We start from the raw sequence: 24,179 nt of genomic DNA, 5'->3' as shown, positions 1-24,179 counted from the left end.
TTGCCTCCTCCAAGGTGGGTGCAAGCGGCTCTGCTTGGAGCCACAGCAAAACCTCCCACGTCCTGTGGGAGTGCTGGGGTAAGGAGACACCCTGAGCTGGGCTCAGCCCAGCCTGGCACTCCCCTGGCACCTTGTCCCAGGATGGGATGGGAGCAAGGCTGCCCCTCTGCCCCTGCAGCACACAGGATGGTTCACAGCCACCACCAAACACCTTCCCACCGCTCACAAAGCTGAACATAGCAAAGGAATCTGCTTGAAAGCAGAACCCGACTCTGGGCTCCATTAATACTTTGTCATGCAGTGAGAAAATGAATAAAAGGAAGGAAATAGGGATGTTAGGGGAATAGGAATATAGGAAATAGGAAATACTGGTGCCCAGCAGTTTGTTCACCCTGCCCGATGGAGGGATGGAGCTTGGTCTGCTCAGAGTCTGGGCTGAGTGAGCCCTCACTGAGCTCCCAGAGGGAAGAGTGAACAGAAAAATGCAGGGAACACGGGAACAGGGAGAGGAAAAGAAGCTACAGCATCCCCTCCAAACAGCAGCCAGCCCACGGAGCTTGGGATACGAGGGGTGGGAGGAGAGGGGGGAAGGCAGATTTTTGGCTTCATTGTTATTGCAGGCTCCCGGGTCCCCGCAATAGTGTACGAGCATGTAAACCTTACAAATCCTCACCTGGGTGGGTGGACACACACACGAGAGACAAAACACAGCAGCGACATTTACAACAAATAAATAAGGATATCGATCGTCGAGATAGGCATATAAAAAAAAGCCTCACTTTTTTCCACCGAAGGGAAAAATTAAAAAAAAAATAAAAACCAACAAAACAAAACCAAACCAAAAAGCACAATACTGTCTCACCAGAAAAAAAAAAAAATAAAAATAATATAATATATATCCCTAGTGAGCCGAGCCGGGCTGCCAGCGGCATCGTGGGTGACGCCAGGACTCTGTTCCCAATTCCGTCGGTGCCTCGGCTCCCCGGGCACGGGCACACCCCGGGGCTGCAGCCCCGCTACCTTTGGGCTCCTCTCCGGCCGCTCCCGAGAGGACCCCGCCGGCGCATCCGCAGTCCCATCCGGAAAAGTAGGAAAAAGGGAGCCAAGGGGGCCAGGAGGCCGAAGGGGGCTCTGCCTGCGGCCATGCTCCGCCCGTCCCCCGGCCCTGAGGTCTTGGACGTTCGCTGCCGCTCAGACCGGGGTCTGGCGCGGGGATTGTTTGGAAAAAGCGGAATTTGGCGAATGGCAGCGGCTGGTTCAGAGTGCAGAGAGGGGAGTGAGCTCGCGCTTTGAGGGCACTCCTTGCTCGCAGGGCAGAAAGGAAGGCCGGGAGGGACAGGCAAGCTTCGCACGGCGGTGGTCGGATGGCACGGAGAGCATCTTCCCCCAGGCATCTGCAGGAGAGGGTGGGAGAAGGGAGAAAGGGAAACAGGGTGAGAAGGATGGCCAGAAATCCCTGCAGCCATCTCAGCGCAGCTGGAAACAGAATAGATAGTGAAAATCTCAAAACCCCAGTGGGGTTAAAAACACCCCATCCCCAGGACACTGCCTGGACTGTGATGACCAAAAACACTCCAAGGGACTCTGAACAGCTCCACAGGCACAGCAAGGAGCAGCCCAGCACCTGTATGATGCTGTGAACCAGTGTCCCTGACACAGCCGTGCCAAACCAGCTCCAGGGCATAATATAATAAGATCTAAGATAAATAAAACATTTAATATAATCTGTCTCTGGAGCGTCCCCGTGCCCCCAGCACACCAGCTGCCCCCCTGCCTCCTCTGCAGCCACATCTGCTGGTGAGAGCACGAGCTGTGCCACAGGCAAACCTTTCCATCCCCATGGGATGAGGTCTGAGGGGCTCTGTGATACAGGGAGGACTGGGAAAACCTATCAGAATGGGGGCAACATTTCCCCTGGCTGGATTTGGGGGTGGATATCCATGTTCTGGTGCTTCAGCAGAGGGAATCAGCTGCCTGTGCCTGGGGGAGGTGGGACTGGCATGAGGCAGGTGGGAGATGGGGCCCCCAGAGCCGCTGGCACTGCACTCACCGCCGCTCGGCCCCGGGACTATACGAGCCCATCGTAGAGGGAGAGCGCCTGCACGATGGAGGGGTCGGCCTTGGAGCCCTCCTGGAACTCCTGCAGCGTCAGCTTCCCGTCTGCATTCTGCAAAACACTCCTGTGACTGCACTGCTCCACCCAGCTGAGCACCCGACAGCCCGGCACGCCCACACCAGCCCACGCACCCTGCCCACTGCGCTGCCTCAGTTTCCCCACTGAGCCACCCGTGGAGGGGACAATGCCACCCTGGAGACCCTGAAATGCATACAGGGATCCCAGAGGGATGTGGGTATCCCACAGTGATCCTGTCAGCAGCTGAGGTCTGGTGTTGGTGGGGCAAAGAGGCACCTGCAGGAGCCAAGATGCAGCAAAGGGACCCGCAGCACCTCCTAAATCCCTTGGCCACAGGGAAAAAACCATCAAGCATCCTCACCTTGTCCATCATGGCAAAAATCCGATCCACCCTCTTCTCTGGTGTGTTCTCCTCCTCAGGAAGCTCCACTGTGTTCCCCTGCAGCAGCAGCAGCACAGGACTGGGTCACACACCCATCTGTGCCCTGCCTGGAGGGTGTCCCCAGGCGAGGATTGTGTCCCCACACACATCAGGGCAGGGTGCAAAGGGACAACATTGGCACCACAACCAACCTCAGCAACCAGATCCAGACACTGCCCTGGCCATGATGGCCACAATCCCCCACCAAAAAAGGCCAGAGAAGGAATTGGGGGTGTTTCAGCATTCCCACAGAGCTGAGCTCCAGCCCAGCAGGGACTGCTTGCCCTGTGCCCCCCCTGCCCCCTTACCACCATCTGATAAATGGCATCCACAATGTCCAGCATCTCGTTCCTCGTGATGTATCCGTCGTTGTCCAAGTCGTACAGCTTAAACGCCCCTGCGAGACAGAGCAGCCCCAAGGGGCTGGGACTGTGGCCCCCAGCCTGGACCCTCGTGGGGCTGAGCCCACCAGCATCCCATGGGGAGCACTTACACCTCAGCTTCTCATCCAGCGTCCCCCGGGAGGTGACCGACAGCGCCTGGATGAACTCCGAAAACTCGATCCTCCCATCCTGGGGGAGGAAAGGAGGGGTCAGGCTGCTGCTGCCATCGCTGCCCAGCAAAGCCCTCCCTGCCCATGTATCCCCTCTGGGGGGCACATCTGGAAGGCAGCAGGGAGGGAGGAGTGATGCACGTTTATCCCCAGGACTGTGACCAGCTGCCGGTGCCCAGCCCACTGGAGAACATCCCGGCAGGAGCAGCCCTGGAATGCAGGGGGCACCACAGGAATGGGCTTCTGGGGCACCAAAACACCACTTCTCCTTTCCTGCTTTGCCACTTCATCACCCTTCCCCACGTGACTCTCCCCAACTAAAATAAGCACAGGGGCTTGCTCCAGCTGCGCCGCTGCAGTTTCACGCCCCAGGAAGCGCTGGAATATTTTGCTTCTCCAGTGCAAAATTCCAAACCCATCCCACCATCGCCACGGGCCCAGCCATGACCACCCTGGACTGAGTCTCTGGATGCCACACTTACTTTGTTCTCATCGAAGACATTGAAAACAAAGGTGGCAAATTTGGTTGGGTCACCGAAGGGGAAGAACTGCTTATAGATCTTCTGGAAGCCGGCGGCATCGAGCTGCCCGCTGGGACAGTCCTTGATAAAGCCCTTGTACCTGTGGATGGAGGGCACAGCATGGCCCAGGAGGGCTCCCCACTGACATGGGAGGCTCTCCCCAGTGGGCTGGAGCTGGGAAGGTCCCCAGGTGCTCCGTGTCATTCCCATCACCCACCCACAGCATCCCAAGGGTGGCAGTGGGGACAAGTAGTGAGTGGCACCAGTGACACCGAGTGATGCCCACTGCACTGCTCCAAGCTGCTGCCAGCCCACAAGGGGCACAGCCAGGCTTGTGTTGAGCATTGTCTGGGACATGGGAGGTGACAGGGACCCACTGCCCAGCCAGGACTGGCAGCGATGCCACGCTGCAGCCGTGCCCTGGCAAAAAACAATGGCACAGGGACCACTGAGTTCTGTGAGGGTGGCTGGGCACAGGAACAGGCTCCCCAGGAAAGTGGTGATGGCACCAAGCCTGCCAGAGGTCAAGAAGTGTTTGGACAACAGTTGCAGGCACATGGGGTTCTTGAGATGAGCAGGACCAGGAGCTGGATTTATTCTGATGCTTGAGTCCCTCCCAACTCAGGATATTCTGTGATAATTTTTGCACAACCCCAAATGAAAGCTGCTCAGAGGAGCTGGGGGGCACAGCAGGGTTCCTGTGTTCTCAGGTGGCACAGCCCAGGTCACTTCCAAAACCCATCAACGCTTTAACACCCCCAAAAGCCCTCGGACCCAGCTCCAGGCTGGACCTGGCTGCTGGAAAGTGCAGCTGAGCCGGAGGGCGCGGGGAAGGGGCTCAGCGGCTCCCTGGGTGTGGGCACCATGCAGGGAGCACGAAGGGAGCATGTGGGACCACAGGGGCATCACGTGGGGTACGTGAATATTATGCAACACATCGCCCAGATCTGTCAGGCGCCCGCTGCAGCGGGACAAGGGCTGGAGGAGGAGGGGAAGGGGGTGGCGAGGTGGGAAACCGAAGTGCCGGTGACATCTTTTTCACGCTGCTGCAGCTATGACTCATCGGGTGGGGGGGAAGGATGAGAGAAAGAGATAAAGAAGGCAAACCTTGACTGGTGGGATAGCGAGATGAAAGGGAAGCAGTGGCTTTTCTAGGGCGCTGTGTTCGGTGGGGTGGAGGGGATGGAGTGAGAGCGTGGATCCCACCCCTGACAGCCTCTGCAGGCCCTGCTGCCAAAGGGAACCTGCTGGGACAGCACCAGCTGGACAGTCCCCATGTCCCCACGCTCTCTGGCTGCTCATGTGGGGAGGGAAGAGCCACTAGAACCCAGTCCTTGCACAGGGTGTAAGGGCACCCTCTATCTATAGACCCTCTATTTTCTGGTCTCCCCTCTATGAGGCAGCACCTGCACCCCAATACAGGTGCACCTGCCCACACCTCCTGCGTGTCCCTCTCTGCCTGGCCAGTGGGGTGGCTGAGTGCCACCAGCTCCTGTCCCCTGCCCACAGCCCCATGCCCCAGCCAGCTCACCACCACGGCGGGCACTCACCACTGCTGCACCTCCTTCTCTGTGACTGCAAGAGAAAACGGGAGAAAAGAGAAAAAAAGAGACGGAAATTTAGTGCTTTTGCAGTGACAGCTGCTCCTCTGCACTGCCCATCAGTGAATTCCCTGAGGAATGCTCTGGGGCTCCCAACAATGAATTCCTTGGGGGATGCCCCAGGGTTCACTTGCTCCATGAGCTGCCAGGTTTTCCCCATGTGGCAGAAACTGCTTTTGGAGCACAGCCTGGGCCAGCCCAGGTGGTCCATGGAGCCAGGGCTGCAGGTGCTGGGGATCCCCAAAACCTGGGAGACTCCCAAGATGTTTTGTGTTGTGTTCAGGGAATGCAGAACTATGACGGACCATGAAAGGGAAAAGCTGACCATCCTGGGGAGGATCTGGCCCTGCTGCCTCCTCATCCCAGAGCCAAAGCATCCCTGAAAACATCTGCCAAAACATCTGCCTGGAGGCAGCTCAGGGAAGGGCCTTGCCTGGCCCTGACACACTGGAGGTGGGCACAGGCACAGCCCCAGGGCTGGCATCCCTCCAAGTACCAGCAGTCTCTGGAGAAACATCAAACCCATCCCAGCACACTGGGGAGCCTCACCAGGCTCTGGAAAAACCCCAAAATACAACAAAAACTAGCAAGCAGACAGCACTGGCAACCCCAGGTGTCCCAGCCAAGGGACAGCTGCTGAGATGGACGATGTCCTCAGCAGAGGAAAGGCTCTGAGGGATGCAGGGCGCTGAGCAGGGGCTGGCACTTGTCACTGCGTGTCCCACTGCAGGAGCTGTGCCTGTGCCTCCCCACAGCGGGGAGCCAGGTGCCAGCAGGTGGGCACAGGGGGGAACGGCCTCTTTTGTCATTTCCTTTGCGTCGTGCATCTAAATAACAATAAAAGAGCCGCAGGTCTGAAAGGCGCGGGGATAATGAGGCGAGTGGAGATGTCAATGTGCAGACGGCTGATAAAAATAGAGACCGAAGGCACACCAACAGATGCCAATTACCTTGGATGGCAAGAAAAATAAAGAAAGCCATTTTCCATCAGGAAGATTTGTAACGTGCCTGGCAGAAGGCGCAGAGCTCAGAGGTGAGGGCTGGGGTGGCCGGGAGGGCACACAACGGCTCCCACCTCATCACCAGCTGGATTCTGGCTCCAGCATCCCTGTTAGCAGGAATTTCTGTGCCCAAGGCTGTCCCCATGCTTTGGAGGGTCCCTCCATCCCAGCACAGGGGTCGCTGGAGGGACAGAGCTTTCGATTCCCCATTTTTCTCTAGGGTTCAGCAAAAGCAGCACCCACTGTAGCACCACGGGGTGTTGGACAGCAGCTCCCCAGGAGAGGGGACACAGGCACAGGGATGCTCAGCATCTGGGATGAAGAACACAGAGAGCTTTGGCAGTGCCACAGGAGGGATTTGGAGGGTTGTTTGTTTTGGGCACACAGCGGTCTCTTGGCAGGAGGGAGGCAGGAAGGACACACTGCATCCAGCAGCCGAGCTGGAGTGGGCTAAAACATCAGTCATAGCAGTTCCAAGGGATTTCCCCATCCCTAAAGAAAAAAAAAAAAAAGGGTTGCACAGAAGCATCCTTCCAAAAGAGAGATGCTGAGTGACATCTCCAGCAGGAACCTGCACACACCTGCACTGAGACACCAGGCGTGACCTCCACCCTGAGGATGCCCGGGGGATGCCCCAGGCACCGGCTCTGCAGGCCCAAGCACCCAGGAGCACCAAGGAGAGCACCAAGGTGGGAGGAGGAGGATGAGGGTGAGCCCTCGGGGCAGGCAAAACCGCAGCAGCAGCCGGGGCTGCACTCAGAGCTCGGCTCAGCCCCTCCAGGCAAATCGCCTTCTGCTCTCTCTTGTTCGACTGCTTTTCCCCCAACGTGCTATTTTGGGCCCGGGAGCTGCCTTTCAACTCCAGCAGGAAACAATTAAGAAATTTGTGCTTTTTTTAGTTCGGGAGAAATGCTGGTAATGACAGCTCGGGCTGAGGCGGGAGGGAGGGACGGAGCCAGCTCCCCTCGTGCCGCAGGAGAGATGTGTGATGCTCCCAGGAGAGGCTTTTCCGACGGAGGAAACCGTTCAGGTGCCAGGCTGGAAATCAGCACAGGGCTCCCGAGGAGGGATTTGTTAATGTGCAGCCTGGCACGGAGCCACACGGAGCCCCAGCCCTCCTCCAGCACGCTGGCACCGGTGCCTGTCCTCCAGCCTTGGGAGCTGGGGAATCTGTGGGGTTTGTCCTGAGATGGGAGCACGGCCTCATCTCCCAGCCTTTGGAAAACCACCCCACTCTGGGTTCTCCACCAAATCTCCCGTCTGCTCCCAGGGCAGGGAACCACGCCAGCCCCGATCCAGTGTGGGACTGAGCAGTACCTGCCTCCTGTACCTGCTGATACAGAGCCGGGACAGATGAAGACTTCCCGGCTGCCGCTTCCCAGCCGCTCCGGCCCTGCTGGGTGTTGACACTCCGAGTGGCACCAATTAGGAACGCTAATGCCCGACTTGCAGCCACAGAAGCCTTGGGGACACGCTACTGCGTGCGTGGCTGAGCCACCTGTGCCGAGGCTGGGGCTGTCCCTGTGCCCTGCATTGCCGCAGGCTGAGCCCAGCCGGGCTCACGGCAGCTCCTGTGCAGCGGCTGCTGCTGCATTTCCCTCCCGCGGCATGGATTGCGGCGCGGCGCCGAGCCGGCACACATCAATTCGCAGCGATACAAACCTCGGCCAGGCGAGCCCCCGGACGCCTCAAAACAAGGGGATGACCCAGAGCAGCCCCCCCAGAGCAGCCCAGCCGAGCAGGGCCGGGTCCCAGCCGAGCAGAGCCGTGCCGCGCTCCGGGGACCGCCGGGCAGGGCTGTAAATAGCGCACGTAGCAGCTTGTTAGCAGCAGCGTGCCCCGGGCTCCTCGGGGACGAAAGGCGCTAAATAAAGGCAGAGTGTTATCGTTTGTTACGAACCGCAAGGCTGGAAGAGGCATCGCCGAGCAGGGAGCCCCGGCGTGGCCCCGCAGGCCCGGCCCGAGCGCTCAGCCCCGCGCACAGAACGGAGAGCGCGGGGCTCAGCGCAGGCAGCGGGGACAGGCACCCAGAGCAGCTCAGGAGCTGCCCCACACGGTCAAACCCCATCCAAGGGCCCTCTCTCTTGGCTGGTCGGTCCCTTTCCACCTCGGGAAGGAAGGTTTCGGCGTCTCGTCTCACACAGCGCAGAGGGGCAGAGCCTCCGAGCAGCCCCCAGCCCCCTCCGAGCAGCTGCCGGTACCCAGCTCTCCCCCCCAGCCCTCTCCCCCCACCTCTCCATCAATCCCAGCGGCACAGGCGAGGACTGACAGCTCCGTCACCACCCGCCCTTCGCGTGCCCCCTCTCCTCCCACCACCCAGCTGCCACTGCAGCAAGAATCAGCTCTGGTTAATCAGTGCTCAAGCCTGTTAATTTGTGTTTTCCAGGCAGAGAGAGGAGAGACCCGGGACTGCAAATCCCCACCCGTCGCCCGGCCGCAGGGAGCTCGCTGGAGGGGACAAGGCGGGAGGAAGGAGGGCAGGAGGAAACAGGGTTCAAATGGTTCAGGGACCCCCGGTCACGGTGGGATGCATGAGGTGACGCGATGCTTCAGCCCCCCAGAGGCTTGTTTTGTGCTGACATCCCTTCAGCTGTGCGCAAGGGTCTGGCCACGGCCGCAGGGTTGCACTCTGAGCAGGCTCGGCTCAGCCCTGTGAGCCAAAACCAAGGGCACGGCTCCGTCCTTGTGCAGGTTTGGGCTCCCGAGGGCTCAGCAAGCAGCGGTGAGGAGTCTCCCCCGAGTCCCCCCTTGTCTCAGCTGCTAGAACAGCACCCTGATCCCGTGGGGCCGTGGGCACAGCAGCCTTATCAGGGAAACCAGTTAATTATTTCCAGGCACAAAGTGGCTTCCCTCACCGCCACAGGGCACTGCAACCATGCCAGCTCACGGGCCGTGCCAACCCACGGGCAACCGGTCCAGCACCACACACTGGGTCATGCCAGGGACATCCTGTGGCGTTTATTCCCCCAGGGATCTGCTGTGGCTCCTTCACAGGGTCCCCGGGCATCCCAGTCTGGGGGAGCCGGCACACCACCCCAAGACGGGGCTCCCATCGGGTTTGGGGCTGCCTAAACCGGCTCTGGGTGCTCAGGCCGGGGGAAATGAAACACACACAATGGGTGCTCAGGCGTGAAGGAATGGGGCATTTATGCACGAACTAAGTGGGCACCCATGTCTGAGCCAGAGGGGCACTCATGCAAAATCACAGCGGGAGATCATGCGTGGACTAATTGGGCACTCGTGCATAAATTATGTGGGTGCTTCTAGGTGAACTAATTGGGTGCTCATGCATGAACTGCCCGGGTGCTGCGGCGAGAGTGAAAGGGCCGCTCATGCACGAACCAGCTGCGGGCTCATGCATCCATTTTTTTGGGCATTCATGAACTCACGGGGCGCTCATGCACGGATTAATTTAGCAGTCACACGTCCATTCGCTGGGCACTCCGGCGTGAGCTAATTGGGCACTCATGTGTAAATTAGTGTAATTAGGAGATAACACACTTGTGCACTTACTAATTGGGCACTCAGGTGTGAATGCATCAGGTGCTCATGCATGAATTAATTGGACACTCAGGCATGAGCTAATTGCAGCCACGTGCGCCAATTAATTGGGCACTCATGCATCAACAGCCAGGGCGCTCATGCAGCAGCGTGCGATCCAGCGGGAATTCGCTGGGCAGCCATGCATAAATGCAGCTGGGTGCTCATATGCAAATTAATTGTGCGCTCATGTGTGTGTTAATTGGATGCTCATGCGTGAACTGACTGGGGCGATGCGGACGAGCCCGGGGGTGCTCATGCCAAATCAGCCGGGAGCTGCGGGGTGAGCCCCGCACACCCTGCGCTTTATGCCAAACACACTCCGCCCCTCGTCCCGGCGAAATACGTATTTAAGAATTTTCTGAACGTAAATCTGATACAAACTGCACTCTCAACATCACCACAATGTTAATATTGACCGGTTAGGAGCGCCCCTCTCCCTCCCGCCCGGCTGGGCAGCTGTGCATGCTCGTCCGGCTGCTCTCCAGCCCTGGACCACAGCGCCAGCATCACGGTCTGAAGAGCCCCTGCAGAACTCGCCTCAGGTCCTTCAGAGTGACCACAGCTCGCTACAGCAGGTGCAGCTTCACACCTGCAAACACGGACACAGCGAGGTCCTGCCGGTTCGCACCGGGGGACCCAGCGGCAGCCGCTGGCTCTGCAGAGTGAGGTGCCTGGGCTAAACACATCCCAGCCTCGGGCCATTCCCAGTTCCAGGCCTTGTCCCTACAAAGCATTCAGCCAAGAGCAGCTGTTGCAGGTGAGTGCAGTAGCCGTGGGAGTTCATCCAGCCCCCAAACTTGCCTGGTGCAGAATGGGCACCTCCCTGCAGAGAGAGAGAGCAAGGGGCCCTGTGTGCCAGGGCTGGCTGGGGTCACCTCTGGCAGCCTGGGCTGTCAGGTGGCTTTGTGCAATTTGGGGCAGTCAGGGGGAAGCACTCAGGGACAGCTGGAGCATCAGCACGAGGTTCTTCCCAGTGCACTGCCCCAGTTCCAGCACAGAGCCCAGCGCCCACGGGAGCTGCACGGTGGTGGAGGGATGGGGTGAACTCTTGCAGGCTGCCATGGGCTCAGTCCTTCCCTAGGACTGTCCATCAGCCATCCTGGGACACTCAGAGCTCACTCAGGTCCCGTTTGATGACAGTAACTTTTAGGATACACCACACATCAGCACTTTAGAAATTTGGGTAGTTTGATTCTGATGGTGTGGTGTCATTAAAATTCAGGTGAAATCCTTAATAATGTCCTAGTCCTGTGCTCTCTGCCAGCTCTGGGGCCACCACTGCTCCCAGGGACACAGGGACAGCTCTGGGGCAGAGGCAGTAAAACATACTGAGGCAGCAGGGTCAGCCCCATGCCAACAGCTGTTTCCGGAATATGACATGGCATTTTCTTCTGCTCCCAGCTTGCCCCAACCACTGTTCCCCCAGTTCACCCCTGTGCCCATCCCTGCTCCTGGCCACATCACCCACACACCGGGGTGTCCCTGTGTGGGAGCCCATCCCTGCCACATCCCCAAGGGATTTGGGGGCAGCCCCAACTGCGGGGGCACCAACACAGCCAGGGCTGCCTGCCTGTCACAGCAGGACTTCCCCATCCCAGCTTTCCCAGGCTGGCTTCTCTCCCCATCAGTCACAGGCACCACCAGCAGGTCTGGGAGCCTCTGAGATGTTTGAGCTCCAGCCCGACAGAGTTCTTGGTGTCATTTGTTACTCTGGCACACGGAGCAATGCTCGCAGCAGCTCTGGGGTGTTTGGCACCCTCCTCACCAGCCGTTGCCATTAGTGGTCTGCCTTGCTCCCAGACTGGATAAACAGGGATGAGCAGCTCTCATCTCCCCTGGGGCTGGTACCAACAGGAAAGCCAATATGCAGCTGAAATCCTTTTTAGAGTTTATTAAATATTTAAGGGCCCGACATTAGGCTTTGGAAATTGGGTTTAGGGAAAAAGCAGTAAGTTGTTCTTTGAAGCAAAGGCAGGAGAGGAAGGGCAAAGACAGTGCCTTCATTTGGAAATTAATCAGGCTGAAGCATCCCCACAGCAGGAGCTGGTGGCTGTGGCAGATCAGTCCCAGGATTGAATCCCAGCTTCCCCACGAGCCAACACAGCAATGCCTGGAGAGGCAGAGGATTCCCAGTGCTGCTGGGAGCAGGGATGGAGCAGCCCCCCTGTCTGGCCAAACAAGGGCAGTTGTGTCCTGCCACCTGCTTAAATCCATCCCTTGGCCACAGGGATTTCAGTGTGATCTGGCACTGCAAGGCACCATCTCCAACCCAAGGAACAATTCCTGTCCTGGGCAGAGGAGAAAACTCCCCTCTAGACCAGTGTGGGCAGTAGGAAGGAAGTGCCTCTGGCTCAGCCATCACTCCTTGGAGCCATGGGAAGGTCAGGAGGATGCTCAAGGCAAAGCCTTGCTGACAGCAGGGCCACCTCTGCTGCCCTCCTGGTCTCTCTTGCAGGGGTCACTGTGCACTGAGGGGTGACACAGAGACCCAGAGCAGCTCCACCAGGTCCAGCCATTGACCAGAAGATGCTGGAGAAACAGGTGGATGAAGCACAGGCAGCTGTCCTTCCAGCAGGAGGTGTGGGGAGGGAGCCCTGTGCTGGCAGCACCGGGCTGGGAACTCATGGCACTGATGGTGATGGAAGTGACACAGAGCATGCCCTGGGGCTGAGCCCCCACGGCCACCCCTGCCCAGGGCATGAACCCTGGCTTCCCTTGACATCCAGCTCCCTAGAAGATCCAGGAGAACAAGGAGGGGAATGAGGAACAAAGTGACCCCACAAATGTCACCCTGATAACAGAGTGAGCGTGCCCACGGGCTCCTCCCTGAAGCAGCCGCTTCCTTTGATGCCTTCAGAGCTTCTTGTTTCACAACCTTAATTATAGCAGCAGCAGCAAAGGTCAGGAGAGTGGTTAAGCAGATCCATTAACATGTCAGGGGATAAATGAAATGTGATTCTTGTGATGCTGGAGCAGCAGCAGCGAGCGTGGCTGGCGGGGACGTTTGCTCCGCTCTGCTGCAGAGGAAACCCTCAGGGTGTTGGTCGTGTCTCCCCCTTCCCACCCTGGCACTGCAAGAATCTCCCAGAGACTGCAGGGACTCCTCAAAACTTGCTTTTGAAACCCCAAAACTTGTTTTGCTTGCATCTACCTACGGAGCCCCAGGCCCACGGGCGTGTGGGGTGCCCTGGGTCGCATTCACTGGGAGCAGGTTGGGGTCGCCTTGGAGAAGGAGCTGGAGATGCCTCCAGAGCACCACAGTCCTCCAGAGGCAGCACAGCAGGTCCACATTGACCTTGCAGTGAACCTGCACCACAGCAAACCCCTTCACAGCTCTGGCTTACACGTGGCTGCAGCAAAACCAGGCCCCAAACAAACTCCAGCCCCTGGGCATCCCTCTGGCACCTCCTGCCCATTGTCCTGCCCCAGTGCCCCAAACCAACCCAGCCTTGGACACTTCCAGGGACGGAGCAGCTTCTCTGGGCAACCTGTGCCAGGGCCTCACTACCCTCACAGGGAAGAATTTCTTTCTGATATCCCATCTAACCCTGCTCTCTGCCAGTTTGAAGCCATTCCTGCCTGCCCTGTCACTCCAAGTCCTGCTAAAAGTCACCCATGGTGACAATTTCACCCAGCCTTTGCCACTGAGGGATAACGGGTCCGTAGCCACCTGGCCAGCTCACCCTGCTTTCTGCTGGATGAGCAACAGGAGGGATTTCAACACAAACCAACCTGGCAGAGATACCCAGTGCCTGGGGCCAAACACTTCTGAGGCTAAAAATAAACCAGCAGCAGCGGGGGAGCGACCAAGGTCCCTCCTCTGCTCCTGCCCACTGCCCCAGCCAGCACATTTCCTCAGCACCGGGGTGGCATGATGGAGCAAAGCCCCAGCCTGGCTCAGCCAGCAAGGAACCAACCCATTTTCCTGGCTGAAAACTGCTGCAATCGTAGAATTTCCTTTCCTTTCCCAGAGAATTCCACCCGCCACCACATACCCCCGTAACTACAAATCAATATGTTTATAGTTTGCTCTTAAACTAATGCCCTTTAATTCCCTGCATTACTGTCGAGCAATGGAGCCAATTTTGTGGCTTATTGTGAAAGAGCAGAAAATGATGATGCTGGAGTGAGTTTAAAATCCACAAAATAGATCACAGTGGGTGGGATGCGGTTCTTGGGAAAAGAGCATCTTCCTCGCACCCACTCTGCAGCCTGGCTGTCATTTTGGCACCCTCACCGTGGCTCCCACACCTTCACCTGAGCCCCACTGTGGGCTCAGGAGCACCAGGACCACCATCCCCAAGCATGCCGACCCCAGCCTGGCCCCAGAGCCATGCTGCAGCACCGGCAGAGCTCTGAGCATGCCTGATTGCTCAGCTATTGCAGCCTCAAAAATAACACAGAGCCACTTCTGGACATGGGCAACACCTGTGCAAAGGGAACCCTGAAAGCCAACCTTCCCCAAAATGACTGGGAAAAAAGAGCTGAAAGGTGCTCTTCTGAAAAAAAGTGCACATTTTTAAAACTGCTTCATGATTTTAAGGGTTCCTGGCCTGGGAGTGTTGCTGTGAGTAGGGACATTCAGAACCGTGCTTCTCTCCCAGTTTCTCTCCCCAAACCAAGTCCTCTCCACCCAGGGCATGTTTTGTGCACCCACAACTGCGCACGTGCACGTCACACACTTCATTCAGGCTGCAGTCACACCTCAGCACCTTCACAAACCTCCAGCTGAGCAGAGCCCGCTGACTGTGGCTCCACAAGGGTCTTAAACACAATCCCAAATCCTATTGTGGCCCTAAGCCGTGAGCACCTGGCCCAAGTTAAGCTCAGGTTTAAATCCCCATGGGAGAGGATGTGATCCAGGGAGGACGGTGGTTCCTTCCAGTCTCGGGAGTTACCACCTCCTAGGACACACCACCAAACTGCATCTCTGAGCTACCCCAACGAGGCGTCAGAAGGATTAATAAATTTATTATTATTAAGCACTTTTCAATGACAGGATCTATGAAAGCACAAAGAATTACATAATTTATTATTCAGTATTGTTATCACTCAACATTGACTTCTCCTGCACGCTCCTGTGTGGCACCAGCCTGGTCTCCAAGGAGGGTTAAACAGCCCTGCAGCCTGGCTGTCCCCCCCAGCACTATTCCAGCACCTGGCAGACAGTGGAGCTTGGCATCGCCAGGTATTCCTGGGCACTCAGGTGCCCAGAGACACAGAAAGGCACACAGAAATGGGTCCAAACCAACAGGACTTGGGCAGCCGGCACTTCAGAGAAGCCCTTCTGCGCCTTTAGGTGTCCAAGTGCCATTAAAATCTGGCCCCCAGCACTGGAAGTCAGGAGCAGAGTGGGGAGGGGAGCCAAGGGATGAGGTTTCCAGGCTCCTGCCTTTCCATGTCCAGTTCCCAGCAGGGCCTGGGACAACCTGCTCTGAATGCACACAGGAAAATATTTATTGCCACTCACGGAGGCCGTTGATGGCTGCCCTGCAGTATCCTCAGCTCAACCTCCCTGTCCACAGCTGCCCTGGCACCTGAGCCTTCCCCTGCTCCTCTCCTGGCTGCTTCCATCTCCTGCTTTTTCCAGGATTGCTGCAGCTGAAGCAAGGCCAGAGAAACACCACAAATAGGAGATGGAGAGCTTAGAGTGGACAAGGGACACAAGAAGCTGCCAGGCAGGAGAGCACTGAGGGGAAGCAGATATCCTCTGTGTCCCATGGATGAGATAAATTAGCAGAAAAGCCATGTGGGGCAGGGAGAGGGGGTGACATTTCCCTCTGATCCTGCAGAAGTGAGAGGGGCCTTTTTGGTATTTGCTTTGTTCTGTGTGGAAATTCACACAAGCAGAAAATGATGCAATAGAAGGAAATCCCAGCGTGGGAGAAGCCCCTCACGTACCACAGCCACGGCTCACGCTGCCACGGGAACCTCCCAGGGACAAATGCAGGCTCCCATCAGCTTGGGCTGCTGGAGACATCTGCCCAGATGTGCTGTAGCAACAGCAGCAACAGCACCACACACAAGGCAGGGGCAGCACCTGCTCAGCAATGTGGCAGGACATGGGACGGGCAGCACAGGCCAGGGATGCTCTCCTGTCTGCCAGAAACGTGCCAAAATATCAACATGCTGTGGAAAAGAAAAAAAAAACCTTTTCCAAGCAGGCCCCCAGAAATTCTTGAGCAGGCCATGGATTTGTGTGTAAGACTGTCCCTGCTCCAGCTGTTCCACCAGCCACAGCACAGGGGTCTGGATCAGTTCCTCCCACTGCACCCAGCACAGCCCTGCCCTCCTTCCTGCCTCTCCTCTGCCTGGTTTCCCCAAAACACAGAAGGAAATTGGGATCTTTCCAATCTCCCATGGTCTGAAGATAAACCAGAGGCTCTCAGCCATGCCTGGGAGGGCCCTGTAAAGTCTTCACCAGACAAGGGAATGCATGCTCGCCTTGACAGCTGCAGAAAAGGGGCAGAGGCACACAGCAAAAGTAATTAATTCCAGAGATGAGAGGTGGAATGAGCAGAGCTCAACAAACAGACCCTGGAATTAGTGACAGCTCTCCCTGACAGGCACCACACACCAGCCACATGCTGCTGGGGCACGTTGGGATGCTGCACCAGACTCCAGCCACGCAAAAGGCCACGTGCTGCTGGGTGCTGCTGCCTCACCTGCACAGGTACAGGAATCTTTAAAAAGAGGCAGTGAGAGGTCCAGAGCAGGCAGGCAAAGCTCCAGATAGACTGGAAACTCATTGAGGGAGGGATCAGAGAACCACAATCTTTCTTGGAAAGGATGCAGTAGAAAGGGAAGGGCACCCAAAAGAGGAGCAGAAAGTTGGGAATGAAGTGATTCAAAAAAGCAATGACCTGCTGGCCTTATCCAGCTAAGAGACATCCCCGTGCCCAAAGATGTTGGTTTCACCAGCGCTGTGTTTGGCTGGCTTTGGCTGCAAGTGAGACATGGGGCACCACTGCCTGTGTGCCCCGTGTCAGCCCCACTGGTGTCGGCACCTTCCTGGGCAGAGGAGCCACCCCAGGTGTGCAGAAAGCCCAGCACACAGGAGATCACCAGCACACAGGGCTGTGCTGGGGCTGGCAGTTCCCAGATTCCTCTCCATCGCAGATCAGGTCGGCACAGTGGCTGCAAACCGAGCGGGGATTGCAGCACAGCACCGCCAGCACCGGCCCGGCGCGGCTGCACTCGCCGTGGGCGACAGCTGCAGTGAGGACACCAAAACCCAGCTCAGCTCCAGCGGGGGCTGTGCCCACCTGGCACTGCCACCTTCTCACGGCTTCCTCCCCCCGAGCACTTTGAGGAAGCCCAGCTGGGGTACCCCAGCCTCTGCCACCATCACAGCCAGCTTGGCTATGCGGACATGCCCCCCAGCACCTGCCCTCCCGCCTGCTGCCGGCTGTGCCACGGCAGAGAGCAACCCCGCGTGTAGGGTTGTGCAATGCACCAGTATTGCCTCTTCTCCATATGGGAGAACTTGCTGCATCCTAATCTATTGCCTTTTTGGGTAAGCGCTGCCGTGGGACTGCAGCAATGACAGGGGGGAGAGCTCGCAGGTCTGCTGCACGTTTGGGGAATATCTGCGACCTGCGAGCAGGGAGGCAAACTTGAGCCACCAAAGCCTTTGTTTCCTTTGTGCATCCTTCAGGGGAAAAAAATGATTTTGCTAAAACTGGATGGCTGAGGCACCAGCCACGTTAATTAGATTACGGTGGAGGTCCAGACGGGAAAGCCACTCGTTCAGAAAATCAGGTTATTAAACCGATACTGAGATACTCTGATAAATATCGAACTCGCCGGTGTCGGGCTCCTCTCTCCACTTCAGAGCGCAATAACAAAGGGAACCCCTCCAACTAACGCACCCAAACTTTGGAAGCCACCCAGAGGCTCGGCACCCTGCTCCGGGAGCTGCTGCCGGGCTCCGGGGAGGCAGCCCGGGGACCACAATCCCCGCGGCGGGCGCTGGGTACCGGGCACCCGGGGGAAGGATGCTCGGGGCAGGGGCGGGGGGCGGCGAGGGAGGGCGCGATGCTCCGCTGGGCGCCGCGGGCGGGCAGGATGCGGCCCTGGCCCCGCCGTTCCCGGAGGCTCAGAAATAGGCCACGGAGGACGGTTTTTGTAAAAAACCGGCGCGTTCCCCTGGCTCGCTGCCCCTCTCCGTGTCTCTGCTGCCTTATGGGTTTTTTCCTCCTCCCAGGCCAATCCCTGAATTCTTCCAACAAAGCCCGGCCGAGCCTGCGCCCTCCCCGGGAGCGGCCCCGCAGGAGCCGCCGCTCGCCGCGGCACCGACCCGGGGGAGCGGCGGGGCCGGGCGGCAGAGCGGATCCCATCACACCCCCGGCATCCTCCCGGCAGCCCCCCGGGCACTCACAGTACGTTTTCCTGGTCAGCTCTTCCACAACTTCAGGCTTCAACTTGCTGTTGGATTTGCCCATGGTGGCGGCAGCGCCTCTGAGCCCGCCGCCTCCCGGCCTCGCTGCGGGGCACGGAGCGGCGGGGCCGCTGCCTCGCTGGGGCTCCCGGCCCGGCTACATCCCGCGGGGGGCGGCGGCGAGGGGGGCGGAGGGGTCTTTGTTGGTGGGGTTTGGCCGCAGAGCCGCGCTGCGGGGCCGCGCTGCGTGTGCGTGTCCGTGTGCGTGTCCGTGTGCGTGTCCGTGTGCGTGTCCGTGTGCGTGTCCGTGTGCGTGTCCGTGTGCGTGTCCGTGTGCGTGTCCGCGGCTCCACGCGCCCTCCCCGCCCTCCGCCGCCGGGCGCGGAGCGGCCGCGGGGGCGCGGAGGGGCGGGGGGGCGGCGCGCCCCGCCCCGCGCTGCGGGAGCGCGGTGGGGATGGGGATGGATGGGGATGGATATGGATGGGGATGGGGAGGGGGCTCCGGCACGGCCCCGCCGCTCCCAATGGCGGGAGGACCCCGAGGGACGGGGGATTCCAAAGCGGCCCCGCCGCCGGGACCCCCCCGAGCCGCCCCGCAGGGATCGGTGGAAACACTCGGAGGGAAATGTCGGGAATCGGGATCCTGCTTGGGGGGGCTGATGGCAGCGGGCGGATGAGGAGAAGGGGGGCTGGCGGTGGGAACACAGAGCCTGGAGCAGGGCTGAGCTCGGAGTCCGGGGGTGACCTTGGTCATCAACACCTCCAGTTGTAGAAGCATTTTCCAACCCCCGGGTTCCCCAGATGAAGAGGGGTTTATTCCCCACGTGGAGGAGTCAGATCCATGTGGATCCCTTTCAACTGAGGATGTTCAGGCTGAGAGCTGGGTTTGTTCAGCCCGGGAAGAGAAGGCTCTGTGAATACCTTAGAGCCCCTTGCAGTGCCTAAAGGGGCTCCAGGAGAGCTGCAGAGGGACTTTGGACAAGGTCATGAAGGGGCTGGAGGAAGGGGGAATGGCTTCACACTGACAGGGGGCAGGGTTTAGATTAGGTATCAGGAAGAAATTCTTCTCTCTGAGGGTGGTGAGGCCCTCGCACAGGTTTCCCAAAGAAACTGTGGCTGCCCCATCCCTGGAAGTGTTCAAGGCCAAGATGGAGGGGGCTCTGAGCAATCTGGTTTAGTGGAAGGTCTCCCTGCCTGGAAAGAGGGTTGGACTAAATGATCTTTAAGGTCCCTTCTAACCCAAACCCTTCTGTGATTCTACCATTCTCTCACACCAGGGCTCCACTGAGCCTTCACACACTCTCTGCAATGTGTACACAGAGAGGAGTTCAATCACTTCAAAAGCCCCACAGATTCAACCTACAGCAGTTTTGGTCTGCAATGTGTACACAGAGAGAAAGGAGTGTTCAATCACTTCAAAAGCCCCACAGATTCAACCTACAGCAGTTTTGTGGTGCAGCCAGGAAACCATACAAGTGTTAAAAGCAGCAGCACCCGGCTTTTCCCCACCTCAAACCCATGCAGGGCTTTGTGCCTCCACAACAGCTCGGTGTCTGTGTGCAGTCATTAGCTGTACTGATGCACACGATAAATACACTTTTCTTCCTGCCTGTGTTGCAATGAGGGCCCTGCTGGAGCTGCCTGGGCATGCCTGGACTCCCGTGGTAGCAACCAAAGAGGGGGAAAATCTGTGCCTGGATACAGCAAAACCTGTCTGTGGGGCTGTGGAGAGCCCAACACAACACACACGGGGTGTTTGCAGAGGACACAGAGGAGCACAGCTGACACAGCACTGCTCTTTGCACCTTTATTGTTTTTAACCAGCCAAACGTTGCCTGACACTCACTTCTCCAGGGATACATTCCCCAAGTGGATGTTTCTAAAATGCCTCGTTCTCCATTACCCAGCCTCACACAAACGAGCTCATTAAGGCAGAAGAGGATAAAAACACCATCACCACGTCCCAGCAGCAGCACAGTCTGGGGATGAGCTGGAGGGATGGCACTGAGCACAGGGGACTGGCAGCACGTGGCAGGCAGAGCTCTGTGAGGCCGTGTCTCCCCTCTAGCATCCCTCCCAGCTGCTTCCAGCATTTGCATGGCTTTTAGGGACAAAGGCCTCCCTGCGACTCCAACAGCCTCAGCAGACTCCAGTCTAGCCCCCAAATGTGCTGCAAAAACATCCCGTGTAGCCCCTTCTTTGCTGCCCATCAGCAAAACTCCAATTTTTGCAGTATTTCTCTTCATCTGTGCTCCCTGGGCTGTAGCCACATCGCAGCAGAGGTGTCCTTTTGTGTGCAGAGCATGACCTGTCAGTACCCAGCTGGGGGTCCAGCGAGGTCCCAAACCTTCCCTGCACAGCACAGGCATTCTAGCACAGGCTCTGCTGCTGCAAAATTGATGTTGAAAGGATTTAATTCTATTTAAAACTCTACCCTGCCTCCATCACGCGAAACGCTGAGGAGAGAACTCAAATCACACAGACGAGAGGAGAAAAGTAATCGGAAACTATGCAAGCCAGTCACTTTCACTTACCAATTATTAGCTTTAACCCTATTACTGTTTAAATAACAACCCTAGTGACATTTTTCTAGAATGAAGTGACATTTCTACAGGCAGAGAAACACAGCCCAAGCCTGGAAAAACTCCTGGGGCCGACAGGATTGAAATCGGAACAGCCACTGGGACACAAAACAATCGTGCCCAGCGGAATGTGGTCAGTGTGCCCGGGAAGGAGCTGGGTTGTTTGCTCAGAGGAAAATCCACTGCAGGCCAGTCCTTGAGAGCAGTTTTGCTTTATAAATCCCCCTGGCTTTCTCTTCCAAGACAGACCTCAGGCATTGCTCACATCTCGCACCACCAGCAACTGCAGGACAAGCTCAGAGCCAGCCCAGGCGTGACCCGGGCTGGCTTTTTGATTAAGCAGCGTGTGCTTGCAGGGCTTCCGCTGTCTGATCCACACAGTGCAGCCATGGAAATGAGCATTCCCTGGGCAATATTTGCTGTTGCTGCCTGGTCAGAGCGGGTTCCTGCTCCAAGGGAAGCTGTTTCTCCTCCTGCCACGCCAGCGCTGGAGGTTGGGATGGATCCCATGCTGCACGTTCTGACTGTAAAAGCTGGGAGCTGTGTGGGCTGCACAGCCGAGTGTGCGTCTGCAGAAAGCTTTTCCTTCCTTGGGTATCTACTTGAAAGTGTTTAATAAAACCCCGGAGTTCTTTTTGCCCAGGACACAGCAAGTCTGTCAGGCTCAGCCATGCAGCCATTTGTTCCACGTGGGCTCACCAGGCTGTGCACATTTAATCAGCATCCTCAGACGCCATCACGGGGGCTTTCCCCAACGCATCCTTCCTGATTTAATTGCCAGGATTGCAGCTGCCTCGTGGGAATAGCACTGCATGCAAGCAGCGAGGTGCAGACTGTCCTGATCTCATGTGCTCACTCTGTGCTTCATCACAGATGGTTTTTTCTTTCCCCCTTCATCCTCCTCGCTGATGTGCTCAGACCTAAAAAATCATTGATGTCACACAGCCCAAGCACAGCACCACTGAATCCCACCTTGGCACGGCTGGAGCTGTTCGTGGGGTGGGAAGCTGGGGAAGGGATAGTGTCCAGTATGGCACACTTGCACCCTTAGATGTGCTTTGACGCAGGAGCTGCCCCAGGAAAGGGAGAAGAGAGGCAGGGGATGGACTCTGGTTAGCCCATCCCATCCCCTTCCTCGCTCCTCCCCTTCCCAGGGCTGGACGAGGCAGCACACGGGGTCCGCTCAGGCTTCAGGCTTCTCCAAACCGCTTTTTCCTTCTGCATCACGAAACCCACACATCCACCCACCCATCCATCACAGTTGTCTTTGTGGCCAGTGTCACCCCCAGTCCTGGCAGCTTGTGAACATCCCCCTTCCACATCCACCCACCCAAAAACAGATCGAGGAGATGCTCCAAAACCAACAGACCACATGAGCGAGGAATCTGTGACTGGAGGCACCAGCTTGGCAGTGAACTCACGGAGCAGAGCACACACAGCCTGTAGTTCGTGCTTTTTTTTTTTTCTTTTTTTTTTTTTTTTTGGGGAAAAGCCAAGTTTTGCTCAGAGTTTTCTTGTGCCAAAGTAGGAGTGGGTCAGCAGGGGAGTGGTGAAGCATCAGAGCCTGGAATAGGGAAGGAACATACACACAGAGGAGATTAATTATATCAACTACAAAAAATAGTTGCTATTTTGAGGTTAATGCTTGAGTGATCTGACTCAGTCAGAAAAAGAGCCAAAGGAATTATTGGCATCAGTGCTGGCTGCTCCCCCAGACAAGCCATGGTCACCGCTGGCACAGAGAGCCACCAAAATAGCTGCTTTTCCAGAGGGTTTGAACAAAAAAATGCCATTAGAGTGAGTTCAACATCCTGGTGCAACAACCACGAGCACAGGAATGCATCAGCTCGTCCTGGGGACACCCTCGGCTTCCCAGGCATCACCCGCATCTCGGATTACAACCATTTTACACCCGGATGATCTCAAGGCTGTGAGCAGCATTCCACGGGACTCCACAGCTTCCAGCTCACCAACCAGGGTGTTCCTGAAGCTGTTTTGTGCTTGACAAGATGCGAGTGAGCTGCTCTTGTTTCGCCCCTGGTATCACTGCAGGTCACAGCAAGCACCCAGTGCTGGCATTTACCAACTGCTTTGATAGCTGAGCTATATATGACTAAATAAGAAAGCCCTCAAAAATCAAGATTTATAACCCAAAACACTCCAAGACTGGGACTACAGCAGCTCTAATGGCTATCACTGCCATAAATTAATTTCTATCAGCCAGCATTTTAATGCCAATACATCACACGGCTGCAGAGAAACGCAACAGACACAAAACACTCCAGGTTTTTGGGGAAAGTGGCAGCAGGAATGGTGCCCTGCAGGCTCTTTCCCCAGGAAATGGAAGTGTAGATATTGAAATGATGGCCAAATGCAGCGGAAGGTCTGGAAATCAAACTGTGCCAGGGCTGCACGTACAGCTGGTGCTCGAGACTGACACGCAGCCGGCACGCTCAGCGTTACAATTTGCTACGCTATTAATTTCTCTGTTAAATTCTAGTTTATTTTTTAAAGCCTGTATTCTCTTTACAGCCTCTGGGGCTGTAATTGTTATGCTAATGTAGGTACCCGGGAAGGGTGGCTGTGGTGAACTCATCAGCTGTTCTCCCGTTGCCTGCAGTTTGCAGGCAGCCCTGGGCTGAGACAAAGCCAAGCAGGAGGAGGTTTTGTGGATCTTCCTTCGATCTTTCTTCGTGGCACATCACAAATCCCGGCTGGCAAGTGGGAAATCACCCTTGTTCTGCTCCTGCCGTCCTCGTCCTGCAGAGCTCAGCCCAGCCACCTTGAGCCAAGGCTCGATTCCAGACAGACTGAAAAGAAAAGGCTCCTTGTAAGGACAACGAGGAGTGCTGTGCACTTTGTCTGGGTGAGATAAGATCACAGTCACAGAGGCAGCAGTAGCATTTTGCAGCAAAAACTCCCGGCAGCATCCACCAGCACCTCCAGGGCTGGAAAAGGGGTTGGAGGAGCTGTTCTCCACACTGCTCTCCACCCGCTGCAGGTGACTTGAGCACTGCTCACCAGCTCTGCTGCCAAGCTTCAGCAGGGGGTTTTAATAACAAACCCCACATCTGTGACAGAAGCGTCCTTAAATCTGAAAGAGGTTTGGAGCAGAACAGAGCTTTTAGAAAATATACATATTTATAAGAACCTTCAAAATAAAGGGAAGTCACGTGGCTTCCAGCTCTTCTGTGATCCTGCCCAGATGTTTGCTCTGAAAGCAGCTCGGTGTCTGCTCCACGCTGAGCTCTGAGCCTGCAGAGGGCACAGGGAATGGTGGGGTGGTGGGCTTCACACCGCAAACCAGTCAGAAATCAGCCTCTTGATTACTCATGAATCCTACATTGGCTCATCAGCCTCTCAGTGCCCAGGGTCTGTCTGCTGAGCCCATGTGGAGGCTGGGGAAGCTGGTGCTGACCTGCTCTGGTTTGAAGACAAGACAC

General features: G+C 57.0%; 1 protein-coding gene across 1 annotated transcript; it reads right to left on the bottom strand.

Moving 5' to 3' along the window:
• Window positions 1-387: 387 nt before the first annotated feature.
• NCS1 (neuronal calcium sensor 1) lies at window positions 388-18,444 on the bottom strand. Its single transcript, XM_041474972.1, has 8 exons — window positions 18,155-18,444; window positions 5,180-5,204; window positions 3,591-3,729; window positions 3,049-3,127; window positions 2,864-2,952; window positions 2,496-2,573; window positions 2,051-2,167; window positions 388-1,394 (listed from the first exon to the last, which is right to left on the bottom strand). The coding sequence occupies exons 1-7, from the start codon at window positions 18,216-18,218 to the stop codon at window positions 2,069-2,071; spliced, it is 573 nt and encodes a 190-aa protein (XP_041330906.1). The 5' UTR covers window positions 18,219-18,444; the 3' UTR covers window positions 388-1,394; window positions 2,051-2,068.
• Between the last annotated feature and the right edge of the window lie 5,735 nt (window positions 18,445-24,179).

The sequence above is a fragment of the Pyrgilauda ruficollis genome, unplaced genomic scaffold, assembly GCF_017590135.1.
Source record: "Pyrgilauda ruficollis isolate IOZ18807 unplaced genomic scaffold, ASM1759013v1 scaffold34, whole genome shotgun sequence".
Taxonomy (NCBI): Eukaryota; Metazoa; Chordata; class Aves; order Passeriformes; family Passeridae; genus Pyrgilauda; species Pyrgilauda ruficollis.
The sequence above is the reverse complement of the archived record's forward strand: the minus strand, read 5'-3'. Positions and strand labels throughout refer to the sequence as shown.